Below are 23,666 nucleotides of genomic sequence, written 5' to 3' on the forward strand. Positions count from 1 at the left end.
GTGAGTTTGATAGTTCCAATCCCGGCAATTACCGAGAGTGAACCATCTGCAATTTTGACCTTTTTATTGCATGCACATGGACTATAGGATGAGAATAATTTGGAGCAACTGGTCATATGATCAGTTGCGCCTGAATCAATTATCCAAGAATGATCAGGGTTAGGAATAAAACCAAAAAACGCAGTAGCAAGAGAGTTACCCTTCTGTACCAAAGAACAAGACGGAGTTAAGGACAGTTTTGGAGAAAACAATTTGTACAGGTGCTCTAATTGCTCCTTGGTAAAAGAGACTGCATCCGAGTTGGTAGAAGGCTCTTGAGTCTCTTCAGCAGTGGCTTGGTAGGCGCGACCGTCACGTTTGGATTTTGGCTTCCAATTTACTGGTTTACCATGAAGCTTCCAACACGTCTCCTTCGTATGCCATGGTTTTTTGCAATGCTCGCACCACGGTTTCTTGCACCCGTCGTTGTCAGAATCAACACCTCTTAACACAAGAGCAGAGCTCTCAGGTTCCAGATTTCTCCCATGTTCGGTGTTGCGCAGCATGATTTTTCTCCTTGACTCCTCACGTCTAACTTCAGAAAAAACTTCCCGAATAGAGGGCAATGGCTTTCTGCCAAGAATGCGGCCTCGGACCTCATCCAAACTCCGATTAAGGTCGGCTAAAAACATGTAGACCCTGTCGTTTTCCTCTCTCTTCTTGTGGCGAGCGTAGTCGTTCGAATTCTCCCAAACATCATCATAACACTGATCAAGTTCCTGCCATAAAGTTACCAATTCGTTATAATAAGTAGTAACATCGCGATCATTCTGTTTGGATTTCCAAAATCGAGTTTTCAACTCAAATATTTGAGAAGAATTCTCCAGGTCCGAATAAAGATCTCGAACGGCCTCCCAGACATCTTGAGCAGTGGAAAGAAATAGGTGAGGTTTTCCAATGGTAGGTTCCATGGAATTGATGAGCCAAGCAATAACAAGAGAATTTTCAGATTGCCATTTTTTCAGATTAGGGTCACCAGCAGCAGGTTTCGATATTTCGCCAGTTAAATGCCCAATTTTGCCTCTGCCATCGATCGCCAATTTTACAGACTGAGCCCACTCGAGATAATTGTGCCCATTGAGTTTTGTAACCGTGAGATAAAGGGCTAAATTCTGGGAATAGTAATCGGCAGATACAGGTGTGGGATTGGGCGGAATATTCGTGGGAGAAATAGTGGGATTGGGCGGAATGGTTTCGGAAGTACTGGAAGAGACGGTAGGATTTCCTTGGACACCGGTCATCGCCGACTTATACGACATCATAAGAAAAAAGAAAAAAAGCACAAAGCTCTGATACCATGAAGGTTTTTTTAAGAAGAAAAATATTCACTCTTCTTATTTTTCAAGAGAGACAATTACAAGATAAATAGTAGAGGAAGGCCACCAAATCAGGAAGCCCACAAAATCAGCAAATCAAATCAGCAAAACTCTAGGCTAGAAAACAGGAAACAGAAACTACTAAAATCTGAAATATTAGTTTCAGATTTTATTTTCAAAAATTGAATTTCCTAATTTATTTCCTAGAAATCTGACAATATCCTTTGATGGATGGGCTCCAATCATGGGGTGTTTGTGGTGTGCTTCTTCTATTAGAGGTTGGTGGATGCTCGCGGGCCTTCATTTCCTTAGACGGCAGTGTGGCGCCCCAAGGCACCTCCTAAGTTGGACAGTGGTGTTTGGGATGGTTTTGATGATTGAGAATCTGAGGAGCTAGCAGATTATCTTCAATTGGTGTTATATGCGTAAGAGAGTGTAGGAGTAGGTTAATCATCTCCTCTCACACCGCCAGTGGCTTGGGATAGCTGAGCCATGGTATTTGCTCTCTCTGGTGTTCATTGGGTCATGTCGAAGTCCCTGAAGAGCAACATAGGTCCGCCCCTGCTTTAATCCCTCCTTCCAAAATAAATGTCACTTTTCCTTTTTGTGATGTCCCAAAACAGACATCCCGTTTGAAAAGTTACCTTAGAAGGGCTGAAACTGTCCTAAATTTTAGTATTGTAAATTTTTCCTAGATTAACAATGTAAATCTTTGAACTTTAGAGGGTCAGTTTTACAATTTACAAACACATGTTCCCTAAAAAGTTTGAATCCTCAAAAGGGATATTTAATATGAGTCTTATGAGACAGAGATATTAGGTATTAAGGTATTAGGTCAGGTGGGGATTGCGAAGTCTTTGTTTAGGATGGATTATCTTCCTGGAAATGAATAAATATTGCGGCATATATAGTTGGATTTATGGAGTAAGTGATAAATTGAATGCTTATCAAATATAAGAAGAATCGACTGCTTGCTATAATGAATTGGATAATTAGCATTTTCATTTTTTACCTTTGTCACTTCTATTTAATTTATACACCGTTTGATATTGGCTTTAGATTGTAATTATAATTTGTAAAACTGTTAATGATGGGTATTCCTCCTTATCAGATGGGATGATTTTAGCAACTGCAGCTGCTCAGTTGAAGATTTTTAATTGTTCAGAACATAAAAAGATACAGAAGTTCTCAGGCCATCCGGTGAGTATTATTCTGTTTCCATGTTGTTGTTGTTCTTCTTATTATTTATTACGGAGTATTATATTTTTCAGTTGGGCATACATCTTTAAGTTCCTTTCTTTACCCCTTTCACTGACACAACTGGACATATAGTTAATGAAGTAACAAACTTTATCAACTGATTGATAGGGAGCGGTTCGTTGTATGATCTTCACAAAAAACACAAACTACATCCTTTCTTCTGCTGTTGGTGAACGGTATGTTGCAGTTTGGAGAATAGATGGAAGCAAAAAGCAATCAGCTTCCTGTGTTCTTGCAATGGACCACCCTGCTGTCTTTCTAGATAGCAGGTGCATCAACACTGGGGATGTTGACGAGGCAGGTGTATATGTTCTGGCCATCTCGGAAATGGGTATTTGTTATTTTTGGTATGGAAAGAATATTGAGGAATTGCGCAATGCCAAGCCCACAAAAGTCTCCTTATATATTGATAACAGTGTCTCTAGGAATCAGAAAGGTGCAGTACCTACTATATTTGCTGCAAAGTTGCAAGGCGTTGCTAGACCTGCCTCTGCCCATGTGTTTGTTGCCTATGGTTCACTAATAAAGCCATCATTTGAGAAAATTTTAGTGCATTCTGGCACAGACATAAAATTAAACAGCTCCTCAGATGGAATCCTTCTGCCAATCCATCAGTCTCACAGAATTAAGAAAGGAATAGATGTACAAAATGAAGGTAAGGTGGGATCATTAGTAACTTCTGATTTCTATTTTCTTGAGTTAGTTTCTCTTGAGATTTTTACACATATGAGCCTGCCCAAAAATTACAAAATGTTATAATTCCATTTACAAGCTGGGAAGTTGTGTACCTCTTTATGGACCTAGAAATATATTACACTATGGAAACCTGGGCTCTTGGAATTTCCTTTCTTCCTCGTCACTCTGTTACCTTTTTACATTCCTTTTACATGGATAAATTTGATTTTGCATATTTATCAAAAAAAAAAAAAGAAAAAAAGAAAAAAAAAGATAGGTTTCGCTCAATTATGATTTTATGCTAATTCCAATTGATGCACCCATTTAAATGTTTATAATTACCCTGTTACATCATGCATGTGCATCCGTTCAACAAGTCGGCTTTGGATATGTATTGTGGTGATTGATTCTTCCAATCCTCAAATCTTCATAGGAAGGGTCACAACTAACATGGCAAAGTTTCCAATTTTGCTACTTAAAATCTAGGGTAATAGGGTTTTCATGCTAGTGAGTGTTCCCAACTTGGATGATACTTGTGCTGAAATATCCATGTAGGAGAGGAAAGTATTGGAAAAAGCATCTCATGAAATTAATGCATTTGTAAAATGCTCCTGTCTTTTCTGTCTTTTCTTTCCTTATGTAATTGCCAATAATTTGCCAAAATGGTCACATTTATCCAATATTTAATTTTTGACTTGGAGGGCCCTTTTGCTTGGAGTTATCGACTCCTACCTATTTCTTAAAAAATGTTTCAATTTAATTTTAATGCTAATGGTTTGGTTATTTGGAAGTATTTAAATTTAATTATTTGACTATGTACCCTCATGTGAAATGTGAAACTCTTATTTCATTCTTTGAGTCTTGAAAGGAGTAATTTAGGTTGGATTTGATTCTCGTGGTACCTTTTCCCGTCTTTACTCTTTTCTCCTTTTATGCATTTCTTCATGTCCCTATTTATTTGAATAAGGATTCATGTACTATATGTAACTCTTTTCTGTTTTGCATTCTAGATTTTGTGGGCTCATTAACAACTTGTATGATAATAAACAGTTACTGCTCTAGACCGTGCAAACGCAGAAGATGCTTTATGTCCAATGCCTAAGATTTTTGATTTTCATGAAAAGAAGAAAAGAGATCAGAATTCAAGTATTGATCCCGAGGAGATGACAGCTGATAATTTAGTCAACGAGGGTGGAGCTATGGCTGTGGCAAACAGAGGTGCGTTTTACATAGAAGTTGCCAAATTTCAGTTTTCTGGTATAAGCCATTTTACATGGTTATTGTTTAAATTATAGAATAATCATTTGATTCCATGAAGGCAATAATATCAATTTGTTGGGACATTGTTATGGTCGCTTTAGTTTTGGTAATTTGATTGTATTTTTTTTTTTTTTTTTTTTTTTGTCAAAAATCAACAAGATGCTATTTAAAAATTCTGGGATTTTCTATATATGGATTTCATGATCTGAGTGCATCTTAATTTTTTGTTTCTTTTATGTTTCATGTTATGATTGAACCTATGCACAAGAAAAGATTACACATTACTCATAATCGCATTCTTATTATATATTACTCAGCTCTTGACAGTTATTTGTTTAACCATTTATATATGAAAAGAAAAATGTTTTGGGTACTACATAGTGCCACTACGGTAGGATCTTATTTTTGGAGAGGAAGTGAAGAGCATAAGAATTGGTAATAATACAATAGGAGGTTGATTTTTAGTTTGATGCCGGAGGAGGAAGCAAAGAGGAGATGTACAACCTTGAAAGCATAGATACTTCGCTAGGGATTGCCATGGCCATATTAGATACTTGTCAATGTGGTCAGGGAATATCTGAAATTTGAAATATATATATATATATATATTTGTTAGTATGGTTTGGATATGTGTGGGACACATTGGCGTTGCTATGTTTTTTCTTGAATACATCTTCATATATTTCTGCTTCTCTAATTCTGTTGTTAAAGATTAACACGTTTGAAAGAAAAGTTCATATCATGCTTTTGCTTACTTTTAATTGCTAGTGTCTTCGTCTTTGCAGATGATGTGGATAATGTTGGAATTGACAATGTAAGGGTTTGCATGGAGGACCGGCTGAGAACCCTAGGTATACTAAACAATAAAGATGATCTTACATCTAATTCAGTGTTTGATTCTACAATGTTGAAGGGAATCAGTCTTGAAGCTAATATGCCACAAAGAAAGGTCTGTTTCTTGGCATGAATGGAATATATTAATTTTGTTACTTGGTTCAGCTGCATTCTTTTATTTCAAGTGCAACAACCCCCCCCCCCCCCCCCTCTCTTTCAGTTTTTCATTTTTTGATTGGCAAATGCACTTTTCAAAATTTTCTGCTGACTATAATTATCTTCATCAGATGAGGGCTGCTGTTTTATCTATGGTACCTAGTGATGCGTATGGCTTGCTGAAAGTCTTGGTGAGCATGTGGCTATCAAGGTGCATTTCTCCATTCCTTTATTTTTAGTTTCCCATGTTTGGGTGGTGTAGGGACGATTCCGCTCCTCCGTTTGCTTAATCGTAGTTGGCCTTTAGTGCATGGTACTTTTGCCTTCAGCAATGCAAAAAAAAAAACCAACTTGGAATCTAAATTTGAGACTTAAGTTTCAGCAAAGTACGAAGCTGTCTTTATTATTTGAATATGACATTGAATGTTTACTTCACTTTGAGTAAAATTTTATTTATTTATTATTTTCTTCCCGAGGCTATCACTAAAATTAATCATTCTCTTGTAAAAAATTGATTTTCAGCAAGCAGTTATATTGTCATAAATACTTACCAAAAAAAAAGAACAAAGATATTGTAATAAATCATTTTCGTTCAACATCTGACACTTTCTTCCTCTACAGATCATGCAGTGGGAACTATGTTCTTCCTTGGATTTGTTGTATATTGGTGAACCATAGTGATTATGTCATATCTCAGGAACCTGTGACCCAAGTGTTTGATTCCTTATACAAGGTGAAATACTATAAACGGATCTTTCTTTTTCTCCATGTCATTGCTTTTATTCTTTTGCTAATGTGCAATATATGTACATATACATATTTGCTAGTTGTCAATGAAGGCAACCTTTGACTTAATATTTTTCAGTTTTTAGCATGTCTTATGATTTGATATGAAATATGATAAGAAACTCTATTTTCATTGTTTCTCATGAGAGAGTTGCATTTGGAAGAAAATTCTTTTTGAAAGAGAAAAGAGAAGGGGGGGGGGGGGGGGGGGGGGGTGGGGGTTGGTGGTGTGTTGTGGAAATGGACTTGGCTTGAGTTGTTCCTATAATGTTATGGCCCAATCATTGGTGATTCGGCAGGGAGTCAGATAAACTCGGTCCATAAAGGCCGATTTGGCTCTGTGATGGGTGATAAGGCCATTTAATGCCAACCGCTAATCTAATGCCAAATATTCATTTCTTCCCCATTTTCCCTATTCTCTCTCTCTCTCTTTTTCTAACATCCTTACCCCAAAAATTTGAATCAATTATTTTGGCTTAGATCTTAGTTCAAAGCACTCCGAGCTTTCAATTAATTGGTAAATTTTCAATTTTATACTATTTGTTTTTGTTTTTTGTTTTTTTTTTTTCCACCTAGATTAAACATAAAAGTTCTGTTTAATGTTAGATTTATAAACTTTGATTGTAGATCTTGTTTTGAATCTACCAATATACATTCCAAGTAATCTAACTTTGGACAAGTAAGTTTGCAGTCTATAGAACCCCTAAATAAGACATGGTTCTTTTTTCTCTCTACCCTCTAAGGCGCCGGAGTCATCCACTCCGTCGTCCTTTGATTATCTTCTTTTCTATTGTTTGGTGTGGATCTGTGATATGCGTTGGTCTTTCCTTGATGTGGCGACACTTCCATGCCTCAATTTCAACGGCGAGATCAAAAGTTTCTCAATTGGCAAGGAAAGGGTGTTTAGGGTTGATAATCAAAGTACAAAGATTCGCGAATCTACTCTGAAATCATGCCTAGTTGGACGTTTTGATCGAGACGTGGGAAGCACTGATAGGATTGAGACGTGGGCGACGAAGACTTGGAAGATATCGAGTGGGGTGGTGGTGTCATCCCTGCCCGACGGTTTGCTTCTGTTCAGACTACCATCGGAGGAAGAGGCACAAATTTCGTTTCAGGGAAGAAGAAATGGGGAGATGCTATCCTATCAATTGATGTCTGGTATTTCGCGGTGGGATGCTCTGCGGTGAGAACAAGAGACGGGGTAAGAAGGGTGGTGATGTACGGCATACCTCTCCATCTATGGTGCCAGAAACTATTCGAATCCATAGGAGTTCTTTGTGGTGGTTTCAGAGGTGTGGAGGCAGACGAGATGGTGGGAGGTGAGAGAGTTGTTCTCCACGCTTCTGCCGGAGGTGTGATACTGGAGTTCGTCTTTGTTGAAGATTAAAGGGTGGCCTTTAAGGTCGCTTTGACGGAGGAATCCTCACCACTCATACTTTCGAAGTCATCTTATGGCACTAAAGGTCCCCCCCCTTTTACCCAACGAAACAAGACTTGGAAGCAGTCATCGTTCACGGCAGTTGCAGGTTCATCTCGGCCCTCATGGACGACGACGCATGTTCCTCAATGCGCCGTACGCGAGTGGGGGAAGGAAGATTGCGAGTTGCACGTGTAACGCCCCCTTCCATTCCTTTTTTGGCTCCCTAGTTTTGAACGGAATGTTGGAGGCCAACCACGTGGACAGGCACGAGGTATAACAGGTGTCTTTCATGCAGATAACGTTGGCCTGATCTGCGTATTAGGCCTGATAAACCCACAGTTTCTAGGACTACGCCGTGTAATGGCCACATAACTTTAATGATTTAAAGAGGAAGGTCACATGGGGCCAATAACCTTATTTCCATTGCTTTTCCAAATACCAAGCCCAGCCCAAAGATCATTATAGAGCCCAGCAATACAGAACCTCCACAGAGTCTTTCTTACGGCTCTTCTGTAAACAGCTTGTGGACTTCGTCGGAGAAGAGGAGATGGATGTTTGAGCATGGACGAGAAGACTTTTCGACATAATCAGTGTTGCGTTGCTCCATCAGTAGCATCTTTTCCTTCTATCCTTGCACTGCCGAAGGAAAGAAATTTTAGATTCTCTACTCGGGGCTTTCACATACTTCACCATGGTAATAGATGGTCTAGAAAAGATAAACAGAAGTGGATGTGCACCCTTTCTATCAACGACCTAGGTATGTCATCTGCTCCTCACCCTCGGAGCGCTCCTACTGCTCCTCCTTCTCATACTCCTTGTGGGGGCTTGAGGAGTGATGCTGAGACAGCGACGGATAAGGGTTGTGTGTTACCAGTTGTACCTTCGGTGCTTGAATTTAAGCCTGGAGTGATTACGGGAGGGAAGGTTGGCTATGGGCCTGTTCTCCCTAGGCATGTTGACCTAGTTGATTGTGTTGTAAAGGACTCATCTGAGGGGGTTATGGTCTGTGTGGGGCGTGATCTTCATTTTTAGCTGTCCAATGATTCGGCTTTGGCTCTGCTCAAAAAGCTTCATCTCTGGGTATCTTTGAAAGGTATTAATTGTTTGCCACCTGTAGGGTTAGAGGTGAATGAGTCTATCAGATTCTTGAGTCATGGAATGGGTGACTATGCTAGAGATACGGATTCGATGATAGAGCTGCTTATAAATGGAAGAGATAGTGCAGAGGAGGTGATTGATGACTTGGTTTCCATTCAACAGGTCTGTTCTAACGAGCTTGTTCCATGGTTGGAGACTGACCATACTAATTTGGTAATGGAGGAACCATTGGCTATTGTGCAACTTGGTTGCTCTGAAATGGCTGCTAATATAGTTAAGGAATGGGTAGTTGCAAATATAGGAGTTACTAGTGAGCTGTTGGGTGTCTCATCAGAGGGTAATAGCGATCACGCATTATCCATTCTTCATGCAATTGTGGAAGGAAGAGAGGTTGCAGTGACTAATGAGGTTGTGAATACGAGGCCTTATCGTCTTGGAAAGGGGAGCAGGAGATCAAAAATCTTATCTCTTATGTCAACCATGAAGGGAAGAAAGGGGCAGTGAGGGAGAGGGGAAGGACTAGAAGTAGGAGTGTAAGGAGGGGAGGAGGGGAGATAATTTTATCTGGTTCTTAATGAAGCTACGAATCATTACTTGGAATGTTCGTGGTCTCAACGATCCGGACAAAAGGAGGGTGGTAAAGGTAGCTTTAAGGAAGTGGGGAGCCCAGGTTGTTTAACTACAAGAAACTAAGTTGGCATCCATTTTTGATGGAGTTGTTAGGAGTCTTTGGGGGGGAAGGTTTGTGGAATGGGAGGCCTTGAATGCTTCAGGTACTTTTGGCGGAATTTTAGTTATGTGGGATTGCAGATGGTTGTCTCGGATGGACGTGTGGATGGGGAGGTTCTCTGTGTCCTGTGTGTTTAAGATGGAGGAGGACAATTTCAAATGGGTTTTCGCTGGGGTCTATGGACCGGTAGTTGATAGTGATCGACCTCTTTTTTAGGAGGAGCTTTGCCATGTTCAGGGACTGTGGTATCTTTTTTTTTTTTTTTTTTTTTTGCCTAGTTGGACTCACACACACGTCTCTTATGAGACTTAAACCCCTGACCTCCCTTTGGGAAGTAAGAGGCCGATACCGTTAGGCCACTGGCCCGTTGGTGGACTGTGTTCTCTTCCCTAGTGCCTGGGTGGGGATTTCAATTATGTTAAATCCCTGCTAGAGAGGTCTACAGGGGGAAGGTGGTCTTTAGATATGGTTCAGTTTTCTGACTTTATTGATGAGCATATTCTCACTGATTTACCAATGGAAGGTGCAACCTATACGTGGTCCAATGGCAGGGACCCAGTTACTTTATCAAGGCTGGATAGGTTTTTGATCTCTGGGGAGTGGGAAGAGAAATTCGCGGATGCTGTTCAGGCGGTTTTAGCAAGGGTCACCTTTGATCATGTTCCTCTGGTTTTAGATTGTGGGGGTTTAAGTTCTCGATGTTTCCTGTTTCAATTTGAGAATATGTGGCTGAGAACGGAGGACTTCCAAGGGAAAGTTCGGTCTTGGTGGGAGGAAGCAACGGTTACACGTTCGTCTAGTTTTACGTTAGCCAGGAAGTTAAGGGTTCTCAAACACGAGCTTAAGAAATGGAGGAATAAGGATGTATTCGGGAATTTTGAATGGAGGAAGAATAGACTCCTCGCTGAATCTTCTGAGATTGATCGTCTTGAAGAGGTGGGTGGGGATGTGGAGTCTCTACGTTCTAGGAGAGCCTCATGTCAGGCAGTTCTTGCTGAGATTGCTAGTATGGAGGAGATCTCGTGGCAACAAAAATCTCGGGCTCTATGGCTAAAAGAGGGAGATCGTAACACAAATTTTTTTAACAGATTTGCTAATGCCCACAAAAGGAGTAATCACATAGGGCAAATTCGGGTGGATGGTATGGAATTGTGGAGGGAGGAAGAGGTGCGTAATGGGATCGTTTCTTTTTATCAGAAGCTTTACACCGAGCCGTTAGCTTGGAGACCCAAGCTTGATGGCCTCCATTTTGAGGCTCTTTCTCAGTTGGATAGAGATGGGCTTGAGATTCCTTTTTCTGAAGAGGAAGTTCTAAAGGCTTTATCAAGTTGCAACAGGGACTAAGCTTCGGGGCTTGATGGGTTTACTATGCAGTTTCTGATGGAAAGTTGGGCGGTGGTGAGAAACGAGGTGATGGGTACATTTCAGGAGTTTCATTCTACTGGCGTCTTTGAGAAGTCGTTAAATGCCTCATTCATTGCCCTTATCCCTAAGAAGGGCGGTAGTTCTGACATTAAAGATTTTAGACCAATTAGCCTAGTGGGCTGCATTTACAAGCTCATGGCCAAGGTTCTTGCTCTTAAGATGAGGGATGTCATGGATGGGATTATTTCGGACTCCAAGAATGCTTTTGTTAGAGGACGGCAAATACTTGATTCAGTTCTTATTACAGGCGAACGTGTGGATTCCTGATTGCGAAGTGGTGTCCCCGGAGTCTTATGCAAACTTGACATTGAAAAAGCTTATGATCATGTGAATTGGAATTTCCTGCTATACTTACTTCAGAGAATGGGGTTTGGAAGGAGATGGAGGAAATGGATAGAGACACGTCTTTTGTCTGTAAAGTTCTCTGTTCTTGTGAATGGGTCTCTTGGTTTTTTTTTTTTGGGTGTTCTTGGGGTTTAAGACAAGGAGATCCCTTGTCGTCTTTCCTTTTTCTCATTGTAATGGAGGGTTTGAGCAGACTTATGAGGAGGGCAGAGGATCTCGGTCTTATAAAGGGCTTTAGGGTGGGGAGAGATCTAGTCCATCAGTTGGAGATCTCTCATTTACTATTTGCGGATGATACCTAGGTTTTTTGTGATGCTGATATGTCTCAACTTAGATACTTGAGGTGCATTCTGGCTTGTTTTCAGGCAGTTTCTGGGCCGAAGGTCAACGTGGCTAAGAGCGTGCTTGTCCCGGTTGGGGATGTTCAGGATATCTCCTCCTTAGCCGCAGTCCTTGGGTGTAGGGTGAGTTCTTTCCCCATTCCTTGGGTTTCCTCTAGGAGAGTGGGGAGTTGGGATCCTGTGATTGACAGGTATGTGAAGAGATTGGCAGGATAGAAGAAGCAATATTTGTTGGGGGGGGAGGCGGCTTGGGGGAGTTACTCTTATTAAGAGCACTTTATCGAGCCTTCCTACTTATTTTTTATCTATGTTCCAAATTCCATGCTCTATTGTCGAAAGGATCGAAAAGATCCAAAGGGATTTCCTTTGGGGTGGAAGGGGCGAAGAGTTTAAGTATCACCTTGTCAGATGGGAGCAAGTTTGTAAGCCCATGAAGCTGGGTGGTCTGGGTATCAGGAGGTTGGTCCCTTTAATAAAGCTCTCTTGGGTAAATGGTAATGGAGATTTGGGAAGGAAAGGCATTGCCCTTGGCGAAGGCTTGTTTCATGTCGTTTTGGGGAGGAGAGTGGCGGTTGGTCTACTTGTCCGGTTTCTATTGTGGGAGGAGTTGGTTTGTGGAAATCCATTCGGAAGGGTTGGGATGTTTTCTCTTCCCACACTAGATTCAAAGTTCGTGATGGCAGATGTGTTCGATTTTGGGAGGATCTGCAGTGACTAGCCATTATCTTGCACCTTTCCCAGATTATACAGTATTGTAGTTGATAGACATGCTTGCGAAGCTGCGAAGTTGACTGTTATCGGCTTGATAGTAGTTGGATTACATGGGATGTGCACTTTCGACATTCTTTTCAGGATTGGGAGATGGACGAGGTATGTGTTCTTTTGGATCTGTTGTATCGGCAGGATGCAGTTGGCAGAGGTAGTGATGATCTTACGTGGATCCCTTCTTCCCATGGTCGGTTCGAAGTGTTCCTATGCCTATCCAACTTTGATAGCCTTGATTTTCCATGGAAGACCATATGGCGTTCTATGGTTCCAAGCCTCCAACTAGAGTGGCATTCTTTGTATGGAATGTTGTATGGGGTAAGATCTTGACGATTGACAATTTGAGGAAGAGAGGTAACTGTATCGTTAATTGGTGTTGTCTGTGCAAACGAGATGGTGAGTCAGTTGATCATATCCTTTTGCATTACATGGCGTACGACTGCTGGAATCTTATACTTGGTTTGTTTGGCATGCTTTGGGTAATGCCCCGATCTTCTAAGGATCTGATTCATGCATAGAGGGGATGTTGTGTGAGAAGTAGTGTACGCGACTACTGGAGGATAGTTCCACATTGCGTGTGGTGGTGCATTTGGAAGGAGAGGAATAGTAGAATGTTCGAAGGGAAGGAGTTGTCCTAGGCAACGCTGAAACTTCATATTATTCGCTCTCTTTTTAGTTATGTGAAGAGGAATTCTTGCTCCTCCTCTGGTGATTTAATCATTTTTTTGGATTCTTTGGGGCCTTAGATCCCGGTTCCACTTTTGTATAAGGGACGCGTTCCTCTTTTGAGCGCCTTTTATTCAATTATTACTTACTAAAAAAAATCTACCAATATACCAAAATTTTAATTATTTTCATGCGTGTTTTCTTCCCTCAAAAGGTACAATTGATTTACACTTCCAAACCCTCGTACAATCATGTAAATAATTATTTGTTATAAATTTTGTTGAAGTTTTAGTTTTAGCTTTCGAAAATTTCTGTTTTAATTTTATTTTTGATTTTTTTAAAATTTAAAATTTTATTTTAGTAATTTCAAATATAAATTGTATTAACACATTAGAAACTATTAATGCATGTTTTGTAACTTATAATTTCTACATATATGCCTAACATAAATTAATTTTGTAGAATAATTCTGAAAATTCCAGAGTTTTTTGCATGTCTTGTACTCAAGCTAATGCTTTTGGATGACGTCACTGTGGGCTATTTCACCCCACTAGGGGTGATTTCAAGGCGATAGTGACTTTGTCCTTTTCTTTCTTTTTCTTTTTTTTTTTTTTTTTGGTTTTCGTTTTCGTTTGTGATGAAATCTTTATTTAGAGATTGCAAGGATTCCAAGAATTTCAACAACTGGGGATGTGAAGTCGGCAGTTCCACATCGAGGACCGTCTTTGTACATCGACGGGGAGTCCGTTGCAGGGAGGAAATCAGTTCTTTCATCTTGCTTGGTCGGGAGTTTTGACAAGGAAGTTGGTGGTTGTGATCGTGTGGAGGAATGGGCTGCGAGAGCATGGAATATGTCCCGTGGAGTGGGGGTTACTCCATTATCTGATTCGCTACTCCTTTTCAGGTTTCCTTCTCAGGCCGAAGCCCAACGTGTGTTGAAGGTAGGCTGGCGTCAATGGGGATCTGCAACCCTGCGGATCGATGTATGGTCTTTTAGGGTTGGTTGCTGCAGTGTCCTTAGAGAAAAAGGTCTCAAACAGATCCGGCTATTTGGACTTCCCCTTCACCTATGGTGTCAGGCTTTATTTGTTGAAGTAGGGGAGTTGTGTGGCGGATTTGTGGGAGCTGTCGCTGATGAAACAAGGGATGCCAAAAGTGTTCGGATTACAGTGAGAATAAGATCGACCTGTCCGCAATTTGTGTTTATTAATGATGATACTTTTTGTTATAAGGTGGCGATCTGGGAAGAAATTGCGCCGGCGTTGGTTCCCTCGACAGAGAGTATTGAAGGCGGCGACGGGCCTCATCATATGCCGGAGAAAGAATGGGTGCGAGGAAGATCAAGCAAACGACACGCGCCGGTCACACGTGTCATAGTTGACAAGGACAAATTTACACGTGGTGCTCGTAGAGCCTCAATTCTAGATTCGACCCTATCCTTATCTACAAGGGTTGGTGAGGAAGCTGGGCTGGGCCGGACAGATTGGCCTAAAGTTGATTGGGGCCGGAGGGGTTATGGGCAAACTAAAGCGTTAAGGTTCAAGCTTGATTTTGGGCCTAAGCCAGCCCACACTAAAAGACGGGTTCTTAGAGGACCCAACTCATTTTCTGTGTCAGTTCTTAACGAATTAGATCCAAGGAAAGCCCATGTTCACACTCAAACCCATTATCAAAATCTCTCCTCTTCTTTATTTCAGCGTCGGACTGAGAAAGAAAAGTGGAATCGACCGGTTGCCTCAGCTAGTCGACAGGGTACCCGATGGACTCGTACTGAAAAACAGAAATGGGTAGCACGCTCTCCTTCTCCTTCTCCAGGTTCAATCTCTGTATCTCATCCTAAGAGCTCATCTTCTACCCCTTCTTCGTGTGAGGTGATGGGAAATGGTGAAGGTGGAGTGGCGGATCGTTTGGATCAAAGGAGAGATCTTTCTGAAGCCATTGTTCCATGAGATGCAGAATCATTGTCTTCATTGACCAAGTCCGAAAGTATTGATTGTTCCAACAAGGTGACAGCTTGTGTTGGACGAGACCTTCATTTTACGCTGACAGATGATTTAGCCGTGTCTTTACTTAATGAACTTAAGCTTTGTGTTGCTCTAAAAGGCTTAAATGGTCTACCCTCCGTGACTGGGACGAACTCTACCCATGATTTGATGACAAATTTTACGGATGACCCTGGAACAGAGTTGAATATGCAATTAAACTTGTATCAGAATAATGTTGAAAGCAAAGGGGAGGACTTTGACGATCAGTCTCAACAGATCTGTCCTCTTGCCTGGGATATTGATCAATCTGATGTGGACATTATGGAACCCTTAGCAACTGTACACCCTGATTGCTTAGAGACGGTTAACGATTTGGGTATGGACTGGGTATTGGATAATATTGGCGAGGTCAGCGAAGCTTTGGGTGTCTCCTCGGAAGGAGATGATGATCGAACACAAACCATTCTTCATGATATTGTGGCAGGAAACAATAATACAGAGACTTCTAAAAGCACAAAAGTTGTTAAAAATAGGAAACATGCACATCGGAAAGGTGATCAGGAGGTTAAGAACCTTATTTCTAATGTAAATTACGAAGGGAAGAATGGGGTGAATAAAGAAAGGGGAAGGACTAGAAGTGGGAAGCAGGAAGAGGAGCACTGATCATTTTTGGTTCTCAATGAAGATACGAATTAGTACATGGAACGTTCGCGGATTAAATGATCCGGACAAAAAAAAGGTGGTTAAAGTTGCTTTGAAGAAGTAGAATGCCCATGTTATTTGTTTGCAAGAAACCAAGTTGGCTTCTATTTCGGATGATGTGCTTAGAAGCCTTTGGGGAAGTAGGTTCGTGGATTAGGAAGCCTTGAACGCCTCTGATACATCAGGTGGCATTCTTATTATGTGGGATCGTAGATGGATGTCCAGAACGAATATCTGGAAAGGGCTTTTTTCTTTGTCATGTGTGTTTCAGATGGAAGATGATAATTTCAGTTGGGTCTTTTCTGGAGTTTATAGACCCGTTATTGATTGTGATAGACTTGTTTTTTGGCAGGAACTTAGCTACATTAAGGAATTGTGGTCGTTGCCTTGGTGCTTAGGCGGGGATTTCAATTCTGTTCGGTCTCCATTTGAGAGATCCACAGGGGGGAGGTGGTCTTCGGAGATGACCCAGTTCTCCGATTTTATTGATGGTCACCTTCTTATTGATTTGCCTTTGGAAGGGGCAACTTTCACTTGGTCTAGCAGCAGAGAATCAGTTACTTTATCGAGGCTCGACAGATTCCTGATTTCTGGAGATTGGGAGGAGAAGTTCCCGGATGTCACTCAGGAAGCTTTGGTTAGAGTCACGTCTGATTATGTGCCCTTAGTTCTTGATTGTGGATGTATGAGATCTAGACGGACTCCATTTCGTTTCGAAATATGTGGTTGAGAGCTGAGGACTTCCAAGGGAAGGTCCAGTCCTGGTGGGAGGACGCAGTGTTTACTGGCTCTACTAGCTATGTGCTTGCTAAGAAGTTTCAGATTCTCAAATTTGAGCTAAAGAAGTGGAACAAAGACGTGTTTGGGAATCTTGAATTGAAGAAAAATAGAGTCCTGACTGAAATTGCTGAGATTGATCGTCTTGATGAGATAGGGCAAGTCACGGAATCTCTTCGCTCTCGAAGAGTGTCTTGTCAGGCGACTTTTGCTGAGATTGCTATTATGGAGGAGATTTCGTGGCGTCAGAAATCTCGGGGCTTTGTGGCTTAAAGAAGGTGACCGCAATACTAAATTCTTTCACAGGCTTGCTAACGCTCATAGAAGATACAACAACATTGGGTGTATTCGTGTGAATGTTTTAGAGTTGCGGAAAGAAGATGAGGTGCGTGGGGGTATTGTTTCTTTTTATTAGCAGCTCTATACCGAGACTTTGGAGTGGAGACCAAAACTTGATGGTTTGCATTTCAATGCTATTTCTACGCTGGATAGTGATGTGCTTGAGGTTCCGTTCTCTGAAGAGGAAGTTCTCAAGGCGTTATCCAGTTGTAATGGTGATAAAGCTCCAGGTCAGACGGATTCGCTATGCGGTTTCTGAAGGAGAGCTGGGAGGTGGTGCGTAATGAGGTAATGGGCACTTTTCAGGAATTTCATTCTTATGGCATATTTGAGAAATCATTAAATGCATCTTTCATTGCTTTTATTCCTAAGAAGGGTAACGCCTCTGACATTAAGGACTTTCGGCCAATTAGTCTAGTGGGGTGCATGTATAAGCTTATTGCCAAGGTCCTTGTTCTTAGAATGCAAAATGTTTTGGATGGAATTATCTCAGAGTCACAAAATGTTTTTGTTGGTGGTAGACAGATTTTAGACTGCGTTCTTATTGCAGGAGAATGTGTCGATTCCAGGTTGAAAAGTGAAGTTCCTGGTGTTTTATGCAAACTTGACATCGAGAAAGCTTATGATCACGTGAATTGGAAATTTCTTCTTTACTTGCTTAGGAGAATGGGGTTTGGGGATCGATGGATAAAATGGATTGAATCTTGCATTTCGTCAGTTATGTTCTCTGTGCTTGTGAACGGCTCTCCTGCTGGTTTTTTTCCGAGCTCGCGTGGTTTGAGACAAGGAGATCCTTTGTCGTCCTTTCTTTTCCTTATTGTCATGGAGGGATTGAGTAGATTAATGAAAAAGGCAGAGGATTTGGGGTACATAAGGGGGTTCACTGTTGGCAGAGATGTTGCTACCAGATTGAGATATCTCATTTGTTGTTTGCAGATGATACCTTGGTTTTCTATGATGCTGATGTTTTCCAACTCAGGTATTTAAGGTGCATTCTTGCATGCTTCCAAGCAGTGTCTGGTCTTAAGATTAATGTTGGAAAGAGTGTGCTTGTCCCAGTGGGGGAGGTTTCCGATATTTCCTCTTTAGCTGCTGTTCTTGGGTGTGGAGTAGGTGCTTTTCCACTCCCTTATCTGGGATTACCTTTGGGAATCTCCTCCATTAGAGTGGGGACTTGGGATCCGGTGATTAACAGGTATGAAAAAAGATTAGCGGGATGGAATAACAGTATCTTTCGAAAGGGTGGAAGGTCACTCTTATTAAGAGCACCCTCTCGTCCCTTCCCACATATTTCTTATCTATGTTTCAAATCCCGTGCTTTGTTGCTGAATGAATTGAAAAAATTTAGAGAGATTTTCTTTGGGGTGGAAAAGGAGAGGAGTTTAAGTATCATCTTGTTAATTGGGAGCAGGTTTGCAAACCGTTGAAGTTTGGCGAGTTAGGTATCCGGAAGTTTGTCCCTTTTAATAGAGCCTTATTAGGGAAGTGGTTATGGAGGTTCGGTAAAGAGCGTCATCGACAATGGAGAAGAGTTATATCGTGTCGTTTTGGGGAGGAGAGTGGAGGTTGGTCCTCTCGTCCTGTTTCTATTACTGGGGGCGTTGGCGTTTGGAAGTTCATTCGGAAAGGTTGGGATGTGTTTTCCAACCATATTCGGTTCAAGGTTCGTAATGGTATGAATGTTAGATTTTGGGAAGACTTATGGTGTGGTGATTAGTTGTTGTCTCTTTCCTTTCCTTGTCTTTTTAGCATTGCCGAGAATAAGCATGCTTATGTAATTGACTGTTATCATCTTGATAACAGTGGAGTTACGTGGGATGTGCATTTCAGGCGTTCTTTTCAGGATTGGGAGATAGCAGAAGTTTGCGTCTTTTTTGACCTGTTGTATAAACAGAAGGATGTTGGCAGAGGTTGTGATTATATTTTGTGGACCCCCTCTCTTCATGTTAGATACAAAGTTCGATCCATGTTCTTGTGTTTGTCTAATTTTATTGGGCATAATTTCCCATGGAAGTGTATTTGGCGCTCTAAAGCTCCTATTAGAGTTGCCTTCTTTGTTTGGACTGCTACCTGGGGAAATTTTTTTAACATTGGATAATCTGCGTAAGAGAGGTAATACCATTGTTAACTGGTGCTGTCTCTGTAAAGTTGATGGTGAGTCCGTGGACCATCTTCTTATGCATTGTCCTGTTGCATCTTATTGTTGGAATCTCATATTCAGTATTTTTGGCGTTCAGTGGGTAATGCCCAAGCACTCTTTCCAATTTATTAACGCTTGGACAAGTTGCCCTGTTTCTGGTCGTGCTCGTGATTTTTGGAGGGTCGCCCCACACCGTGTTTGGTGGTGTATTTGGGGATAGAGAAATAACAGAAACTTTGAAGGGAATGAATCGTCTTTTGCAAACCTTAAGTCTCTTATTCTTCGCTCTCTTTTCTGTTATGTTAGAGGCAGCGCTTACTTCTCGATTGATGATTTTTTTGTTCTATTGGACTCTGTTGGTCCGTAGATTTGGCTTTTGCTCTTTCGTTTTCGTTTTTCTGTATTAAGGACACGTTCCCCTTTTGAACGTTTTTCTAATATATTTTTACTTATAAAAAAAAAAAAATTCTGAAAATTCCGAAAATTATAAGAACTTCAATAGAAACTTTCGGAAGTTACAAATAATCAGAATTGTTTTTACTGTTGACAGCTGCTAAAATACTATGGAGATTCACCTTTAATTGTTCATCAGAATCCACTGAAAATCATTAAAAATCCATTTAAAAAAAAAAATTCGGAGTTAAAAAATCAGTATTGGCTTGTTTAGGCCAAGGCGTGTGAGATTGAATAAAATTTCAGGACTACAGTTTCTGATCCATTTGTAACGCCCCTTATCATTCGTTACTGTTAGCATTTATGATACCACGGATTATGGTATAACTTACCATAATAGCCGAGATATGATAGGGCCAAATCATGGGATGTGATTTACCATATTATCTGTGAGATATGATAGCCACAAATCATGTATTTGACTTTATTTACGCATATGTCTAGGCATAGAATATGCAATGATTTGATTTAGTTTCCTTTCTTGTAATATGAGCATGTGCTCATTTTATGTATAAATACTAGAGCTGTGAATGGGTAATTCATCTCATTCAAGCCTTTACGCAATTCTCTCGTTTCTCTTCTTTTTATATATTTCTACTTGGTATCAGAGCCAACACCTTTCCATACCTTTCAGCAGCCTTGCTACTTGTGCGACAGCTACCTTAGGTTGTTTGTGACATTGTGTGACGTTGCCTACACATGTTTTTCTGTGTTACTGTTTTGTGATCAAAAACAGGTATTTTTAAGTTTTACAATTTCTTTTTCACTCTTTTAGGGTTGGGTAAATTGGGATAGTTGGTTTCCAACACCTAGAAGGGCTTGGGTAAAAAAAATTAGTTTACAAAGAGGTTCCGAATATTAAGAAGGAGGCTGTCTGGCTATATGTAAGCGGGCAGCGCTCCTTAAAAAAGGTATGTATTTGGATTTTTCGGGAATGGTCTGAGGAGACATTGTTTATAGTCTGAGGAGACTCTTTGATTTATTAACAGAATTTGTGGTGTTTTTGGAGTTCTTTTTATTGTCGTGTGACAAATTATGGCAGATTCAGGGTCCTCGACTGTTAATTCTCTTGGCTCACGTTCTGTGGGTAGTGGTGCCCTTTTTCCCAACTCATCAAAAAATCCGGAACTTCAAATCACCATAGTGAAGTTGGATGGTTCCAACTATTTGATTTGGGCACAGTCTGCCAAGATGTTCATTGGTGGCAAAGGCAAGATTGGCTATATTACTGGTTCTGAGAAAGAGCCAGTTGAGTTAGAGAAGGCATATCAATTTGATGCAACCAAACATAGCTGTTGGCTATATGTTTATGAAGACTGCTAAGCAGATTTGGGATTCAGTTCAACGCACTTATTCTCAGAGGCAGAATAATGCACGAATTTTCCAGCTGGGGCGAGATATCACCAGGATTTCTCAGGGTGACTTGACAGTTTAAGGATCTTGGTCCCCTACGATACTTCTTGGGCATTGAGGTGGTTCGCTCCAAGACTGGCATTTTCATCTCTCAACGCAAGTATGTTCTTGACTTGCTTTCTGCTTCTGGTTAGCTTGGCACTCGTCCTGCTGATACTCCAATTGAGCAGAATCATCGGTTGGCTGATTCTGAGGGGGAGTTGTTGTCAGATATTGGTCAGTATCAACGATTTATGGGGAAGCTCATCTATTTATCCATGACTCGACCTGACATTGCTTATGCCGTGAGTGTCGTGAGTCCATTCATGCACTCTCCTCGTGCCCCACACCTTGATGCAGCTATTCGGATTCTTCGCTACTTAAAAGGGTGTCCAGGCCGTGGTATTTTGTTTGCTAATCATGGTCACTTACGTGTTGAGGCTTGGACAGATGCTGATTTTGCAGGATCAATGTCAGATAGGAGGTCTACTTTAGGTTATTGTACCACTATTGGTGGTAACTTGGTTACTTGGCGCAGTAAGAAGCAGGATGTTGTCTCTCGATCTAGTGCAGAGGTAGAGTATAGGGCTATGGCTCTTGGGGTAGGTGAGTTGCTTTGGCTGAAAACCTTGATGACAGACTTGTGCCTTCGAGTGTCGCTTCCATTCTCACTCTACTGCGACAACAAGTCTGCCATTAGCATAGCAGCAAATCCTGTTCAGCATGACAGGACTAAGCATATAGAGGTGGACCGTCACTTCATTCGAGAGAAGATCATCTCTGGTCAAATTTGTACTCCATTTGTCACAAGCTCTCAGCAGCTTGCAGACATTCTTACAAAGGGCATCAGCAAGATTGTGTTTGAGAATGCATTGTCCAAGTTGGCGTTTCAGATATCCACGCACCAACTTGAGGGGGAGTGTTAGCATTTATGATACCACGATTTATGGTATAACTTACCATAATAGCCGAGATATGATAGGGCCAAATCATGGGATGTGATTTACCATATTATCTGTGAGATATGATAGCCACAAATCATGTATTTGACTTTATTTACGCATATGTCTACGCATAGAATATGCAATGATTTGATTTAGTTTCCTTTCTTGTAATATGAGCATGTGCTCATTTTATCTATAAATACTAGAGCTGTGAATGGGTAAGTCATCTCATTCAAGCCTTTAAGCAATTCTCTCGTTTCTCTTCTTTTATATATTTCTACTGTTACATTGCAATTGCGATAGCAGACTAAACTTAAAATCCTTGTAAAAGACAGATGTGGTTTTTATTTTTTTATGTGAAGATGGGACACATGTACTGATGCAGAATTTTATCAATTTGATAACTGATTAACCAACCTCCTTGTCCATTATCATTGCTAGCCTTTGTCCATATGGGTTATCTCCTTCCAGCCTATATAACAATAGGTTTCTTTAGTTTTCACATCTGTTTTTGCATATAGACATTTCCCTATATGAAGCACTGATGGTTTTCGTTCGTGTTCCTTGACCGCTTTATTTGTAATTGACTTCGGGCCTTATTTGTAATTGATATATGGCATTCTAGTGACGTGCCGGTCAAACGACTTGTTGTAATAGAAATTGAGAGACGAAAAAGATCGCCAAAAATAACATGGGATGAGGTTATTAGAAATGATTTTAAAAAGTTACGTATAGTAGGTGAATTGGCATGTAATAGAAAAGTTTGGAGAAATAATTCATGTGGCCGACCCCATTCATAGGGGACTAGGGCAAGGATAATGATGATATGGCATTCCACTGTAGGGATAATTCTTTTTAAATAATGCTTATTCAGGAGAATTGATAATGGTTTTCTATTAGGAGTTTGGAATGGTGTTCCCGGTGGCTGAATTATTGGGGCTTAAGAAACATTTAACTATAGTTTGCAAAAGACTTTCTAAGAATTGCTTCCTAAAGAATCTAAATTTGTTTCGAGCTTGGTCTCAAGAGTAGCCACAAATCCCCACCAACTTGTTGGTCACATTCCGAGCTTCTTCCTTTGTAGCCCTCAACCTTTGTATTGAAGGGTGGTTTGGATATCAGAAGACTGGCGCCTTTCAAGAAGGCCGTCTTGGGGAGGTGGTCATGGAGGTTTGGGGTGGAGAGGCACAGACTGTGGAGGAGGGTGATAATGAGTAAATTCGGGGAGGTTCAAGGTGGTTGTGCTCGCTTGAGGTAGGGATGGAATGAAATTTCTAAACACATCAGATTTCGAGTCAAGGATGGTAGCAGGATTCGTTTTTGGGAGGATATTTGGCATGGGGAGCGGTCTCTTGCTCTCTCTTTTTCCAGACTCTTTAGGATTGCCACGGACAGACACACCTTGGTGGTTGACTGTTATGGATTGATAGTGGAAGAACGTCCTGGGCTTGATAGTGGAAGAACATTTTGGATGGGCGTTTTTCGAGGCATTTTCAGGATTGGGAGATTGAGGAAGCCATTGGTTTTTTTGGAGTTACTGTATTGACAGGAGTTTGTGGGTGGTGTCCTTCACTCTGTTGTTTAGGCTCCCTCTTCCTAGGGACACTTTGAGGTTTGACCACTCTATAGGTGTTTTATAGATTCTCCAGGGGACACATTCCCATAGAAGGCTATCTGGCGTTCTAAGCCCCCCTCAAGGTGGCTTTATTTGCTTGTACCTCTGTGTTGGGGAAGATCTTGATCCACAATAATATTAAGAAGAGGGTCAGGTTGTGGTCAATTGCTGTAGCATGTGCAAGAGAGACGAGGAAACGG

At 41.0% G+C, this 23,666-nt stretch overlaps 2 protein-coding genes across 3 annotated transcripts in view; one reads left to right on the forward strand and one right to left on the reverse strand.

Annotated features, from left to right (window-relative positions):
- Nucleotides 1-611, reverse strand: part of LOC132273860 (uncharacterized) — a 1,044-nt gene extending 433 nt beyond the window's left edge. The window contains exon 1 of the mRNA XM_059775299.1: nucleotides 200-611. Within this exon, the coding sequence (XP_059631282.1) occupies nucleotides 200-545 (346 nt within the window). The 5' untranslated portion in view covers nucleotides 546-611. The remainder of the gene's footprint in view (nucleotides 1-199) is intronic.
- LOC132293828 (uncharacterized) overlaps nucleotides 1-23,666 on the forward strand; it is a 38,168-nt gene that overhangs the window by 9,715 nt on the left and 4,787 nt on the right. For both annotated transcript variants that reach the window (XM_059791468.1, XM_059791477.1), the window contains exons 6-11: nucleotides 2,467-2,555; nucleotides 2,724-3,270; nucleotides 4,341-4,508; nucleotides 5,336-5,499; nucleotides 5,672-5,751; nucleotides 6,162-6,273. In XM_059791468.1, coding sequence (XP_059647451.1) covers nucleotides 2,467-2,555; nucleotides 2,724-3,270; nucleotides 4,341-4,508; nucleotides 5,336-5,499; nucleotides 5,672-5,751; nucleotides 6,162-6,273 — 1,160 coding nt within the window. The remainder of the gene's footprint in view (nucleotides 1-2,466; nucleotides 2,556-2,723; nucleotides 3,271-4,340; nucleotides 4,509-5,335; nucleotides 5,500-5,671; nucleotides 5,752-6,161; nucleotides 6,274-23,666) is intronic.

This window comes from Cornus florida, unplaced genomic scaffold (assembly GCF_030987335.1).
Source record: "Cornus florida cultivar Cherokee Brave unplaced genomic scaffold, ASM3098733v1 CherokeeBrave_3.0.0_Hap2_Chr01, whole genome shotgun sequence".
Taxonomy (NCBI): Eukaryota; Viridiplantae; Streptophyta; class Magnoliopsida; order Cornales; family Cornaceae; genus Cornus; species Cornus florida.